The sequence below is a fragment of the Meleagris gallopavo genome, chromosome 1, assembly GCF_000146605.3.
Source record: "Meleagris gallopavo isolate NT-WF06-2002-E0010 breed Aviagen turkey brand Nicholas breeding stock chromosome 1, Turkey_5.1, whole genome shotgun sequence".
In the NCBI taxonomy this organism is placed as follows: Eukaryota; Metazoa; Chordata; class Aves; order Galliformes; family Phasianidae; genus Meleagris; species Meleagris gallopavo.
The window spans coordinates 23,576,816-23,581,556 of record NC_015011.2 but is presented as its reverse complement, the minus strand read 5'-3'; the positions used below and the strand labels follow the sequence as shown (position 1 = coordinate 23,581,556).

Sequence of the window (4,741 nt, the reverse complement as noted above, 5' to 3'; positions counted from 1 at the left end):
TTTAAAGTGCATCACTATGGATAGATCCCTTCTCTGCATTTTGGAAACTTCAAGTAACATGCAACAAAAGACCTATTGAGGTACCTCGCTGATAGACAGGAGCACAACAGCTCATGGGAATGGAAAGGGAGAGCTGCGCAAATGCAGCGACATGATTCAGAAACACAGCCATTTCTCATAGAATCATTATGGTTGGAAAAGACCTCCTAGACATCCAGTCCAACTGTCCACTTATGACCAACGTTGTGCACTAAACCACGTCCCTTAGTGCCACATCTACATGTTTCTTGAACACCTCCAGGGATGGTGACTCCACCACGACCCTGGGCAGCCCGTTCCAGTGCACAGCCACTCTTTTGGAGAAAATTTATCCTAATATCCAAGCTGAACTTCCCCTGGTGCAACCTGAGGCCACTCCCTCTTGTCCTAACAGATCCCACCAAGGGCAGGCTGAGGAGTCTGCTCCACAAGACCAGCTTCCTTCAAGGCAGAGAACCTGAGGATGTGTGAAAATCCTTCTTTGTTTCTTTTTGGCTCAAAGCTTGTTTCCTGGTGTATTTCTTGTGATAAGACTCTAACTGATTTATTGAGAAGGCAAGTGATGAGTGCTACCATGTGACAATCAACATCACTTTGTGGACATTTGAAAGTGCCTTCCTCCAGAGCTGCTTGCCTCTGGAAGGGAGCGCGCAGGAGGAGTGTTTACTGGCGGAAGATCTGGCCTGTGACTAAATAGCTCCAGCTTGGTATGGGAAAATTGGGGAATGATACCGTCGTCTCTGTGAAAAACAGGATGCAGGTGGACATCCCTGCTCCCTCTTATCTGCTTGCAAGGAGGGAACAAAGGAGTTTCTGTGGAGATCCCAGAGCCAGAAGCTGCCACTCCAAGACAGCTGACTCAACGACTTTGGATTTGAGCTGTCACTCCAAAGAGAGCTGACTCAACCACTTTAAACTTATAAATAAGTTGGTACTACCACTGAAAAGTCGTTGTCAACGGAACAACAATGCCTGACGACCCACCACTATTGAAGATCAATGACTGAACTACGAACCACACTGGACCCATGGTGGTGACCATCTCCCTCTTGCTTCCTATAAAGACTCCTTGCTTCTTTCCTATCTTTTCTATTGCCCTTCTTCCCTTCCCCATTACCCTAATTCATAATAGTGTCCGTCCTCCCCTTCCCCATCTCCTTGATTAAGGTTTGTAATAAACTGGTTGGACCAACTGCTGATTCTTAATCTCACACCGGGCAGACATGCAGCAAAGAACCTTCTATCCCTCCTATAAATTGGAGCTAGACAGGATGAAAAAACAGGCAAAACTTCAAGGAACTCATCATGCCTTGTCACAGACACGGAACAAACTGCAGCAGCAACAGAGCAGTCAAACTCGAGGGTTCTGAGAAATTCCCAAGTGAATGTGCTAGATCCTTCATCTCTGAAGAGAAGCCTGTCGATGATTATCTGAGAGCTGAGCAGCACGTAGTGTTAGCAGTGCACTGCAAAAAGCTCGGATGGGTAACATAACCACAACCAACACAACTATGCAGGAGTCCCGTCTCATCCAGAAGCTGCTGCTACCAAGCACCGGGAAATACGACAACCTGAGGGAACCACCATCAGCTTAGCAAGCAGGAAAGCCTTCAGGAAACCCGCAGTCTTGTCGCTGCCCCGGCCCACCAGTCCCCCAAGAGAGCTCTCAGCTCGTAGGAAGTCCCGCCAGCCCCACGAAGAATCCCCGAGGGAAACAGGCCGGCAGGGCACATCGCAGCGGCCGCTGCTGCCCGTGCCAGCCAAGCGCGGTCCCCGCTGACGGCAGATCTCTGTGCCGAGGTGAGGCAGCGGGGATCCCCGGCCAGGCCGGCAGCCCTTACCGCTGCGCCTTGTCGCGCTCGTCGATGCCTTGTTTCTTCAGCCCCTGCCGCACCTGGGCCAGGTCTCCGGCGGCGGCCGCGCGGTGCAGCTTGCCCAACTCCTTCTGGCGGAGCTCGTACGCACCGGCGGGGCACGGCGAGGCGGCGCTGCCGGGCGGCGGAGGTTTCCCCTTCTTCTTCCTCCCGAAGCCGAATATCTTCTTCATATCGTCTCAGGGGAGCGCCGCGTACCGCACGCAAAGCCGCCGCACACTCAGGGAGGCGCGGCCCCACTCACGGACGGGAAGGCAACCTCAGATCCCCTGCCAGAGCCGGGAGCCCCGCGCATGCGCAGCGGAAGGCGGAGCCACCGCGATGCTAGAGGGTGTGCGCCGCGGAGCGCAGGAGGATGTGCGCATGCGCGGAGCCGGTCGCGCCAGGAGGCGCCTAGCAACGTTGTGTCGCGGTGCTGTTGCCTGGTGCTGCTGAAATAGCGGCAGGGATAACGGTCCGTGTGTCTGCAGGGTTAATTCTTGGCCTCCCTGTGGGTTTTATTTAATAGAGATCTCAAAGCACGAGTTTTTCCTATGTTTAGGAACTGCTGCTTGCATCTCAGTTCTGAAAAGTGAAGAGATGGCAAACAAGTCTGTTGTTTCAGGCTTGATCTTTCTTCTCAAGAGCTAAAAAAATACTTAAGAAAAAACTTCTTGCTGAAACCGCAGCCAAACAAATCCAGTTTGCAAAACCTAACTTCTGTGAGCAGCTATTTTGAGAGCATCTCCTTAATCATTGAACGGAGAAATGATGAGCAAGATGTGTTTTTAGCTGAGTGTATTTACTTTCTTCCAGATACGTTAGAAGAATTGCAGGATTTTATTTAAGAGGTGTCATCTTACTGCTCTTTCCAGGAGCAAGTAGTTATCTCAGATTCTTTTTAAGCTGGTCGACAAGCTGTGCTGAGACTTAGTTACAGGGCTTGTGGATATAACCTTTAGGGTACAATAGAAACTGTTCATTCTTTTGTTTGCTGAAAAGACTGCTAGAACCTGTTACTATACCAGTTGTCAGTTGTCTTCAATTTTTCCATCTTTTTTCCCTCCTTTGTTCATACTATTTATTTAATCTTTTAGATGGATGATTTAGAATATACTCCTTTTAAAGAATATTTTTAATTAATTCCTGTTAAAAACAAATAATTCCTTTTTATTTTTCAGAAGTTTGTTTTTCCTGCTGTGGTTCTTCATCCTCTCAGTGTGTTTGCCTTAGGTAATCTGGAGCTTTCTCTGAGTACCACCAAGTAATTGCTATTTCAATTCCTGTCTTCATGAGGTGATTCTTTCCTGTTCTGTTACCCAGAACAAGATCCATGTAGCACAGAAAGATTTTCAAGTAAGGGCTTAAGTGTGGCTTAAGTGTTGCATAAGCATTGGCATTTGGGTTAGTCTCCTAAAGACTCACCTTTCCTTTGACATAACTTAATACAGCTGGATAATTTAGCTCACAGTCCTTGCAGCTCTGAGTACAAAATGGCAGTCTAAAACTCTCTTTTCCCAGTCTTTATTTTTCCCCTATTAAATCACTGTGTGTTTACCAAGGAGTAACAATGGCTGTAAAGGCTTGTTGGACTGATAACAGTGTGCTGCTGCTCATTGTCTGGTCACAGAATCATAGAGTGGCCTGGGTTGAAAAGGACCACAATGATCATCTAGTTTCAACTCCCCGCTATGTGCAGGGTCGCCAACCACCAGACCAGGCTGCCCAGAGCCACATCCAGCCTAGCCTAGAATGCCTCTAGGAATGGGGCATCCACAACCTCCTTGAGCAACCTGTTCCAGTGCATCACCACCCTCTGAGTGAAAAACTTCCTCCTACTATCTAACCTAAAACTCCTGTCTCAGTTTAAAACCATTCCCCCTTATCCTATCTCTATGCACAGGTGATTTACTACACCTGCTACTGTTATGTTTACAAGCTGGGAAATCTGGCTGGGCAGATAGCATGTTTCTGCATTGCTTGCTCCAGGGCTTTGAAAGGAGCAGGGTAGTTGCATGCACCTTGCAGGTAGAGACTATAGCAGCTCCAGCTCTGTCTAGGTGGAGAGCTGGAGCTGCGGTGGTGCTTTTGGTATACCACTTCTACTGCCCTATGCAGCCAAAGTGTATGCTTAAATACAGTTTTGCTTGTTCCCAGTCCAGTCTGAAGCTCTTGCACTATCTCATGCACACAGTTTGTTAATCCTCAGCTGGATTAACTTTTCTATTGAGAATGCAGAAAGGATTTCTTTAGGCTTCCTCTAAGTGAGAAGCAACAGATGTTATTTTCAAAACAGTGAAAGAGTTGTTGTGTAACACAGTACCCTCATATATTCAGAACCACATAGATTGATCATGTCATGCTACAGTTTCAAATAGACTTATGCGTTGTTGTAGATCTAGGTACATTGTAATTGGATTTTTTATTGTTGTTGTTTAGATACATTTTAGTTGATAACAAAATTAAATAAAACTTTCAACTATTTACAAATTATAAACCATGAGAAAGTGATGAATGTCTGCTAAAAAAACTAGTGTAACACACCGAGAATTTGTTTCAATTCCCAAAGGCACAGATCAGGTATGCCCCACCTGCAGCCCAGCAGAGCCCCTCAGCACTGGTGCGAATGTTTGCCCAACCTGGGCTGAAACGAGGGCATGGAGCACGGTGCAGTGCTAACTCAGGTGATGGTAAATAATGCTGGTAATGATGAATAATGAAGTAACAGTATATAACATATCAAAATGGATTTTGATACATTGGCTAACACAGTCCTGTGAACAGTGAGAAAGATGCAGCTGTGCCATTTTGACAATGAAAATTAGTAATAGATTTCAAGATTGCAAAAA

The 4,741-nt window shown here is 46.9% G+C and overlaps 1 protein-coding gene across 1 annotated transcript in view; it reads right to left on the bottom strand.

The window, feature by feature from the left end:
- The window catches only part of LOC100544585 (ankyrin repeat domain-containing protein 26-like), a 47,542-nt gene extending 45,245 nt beyond the window's left edge, over positions 1–2,297 (bottom strand). Inside the window, 1 exon segment of the mRNA XM_019612412.2 lies at positions 1,881–2,297. Within this exon segment, the coding sequence (XP_019467957.1) occupies positions 1,881–2,086 (206 nt within the window). The 5' untranslated portion in view covers positions 2,087–2,297.
- Positions 2,298–4,741: the final 2,444 nt, after the last annotated feature.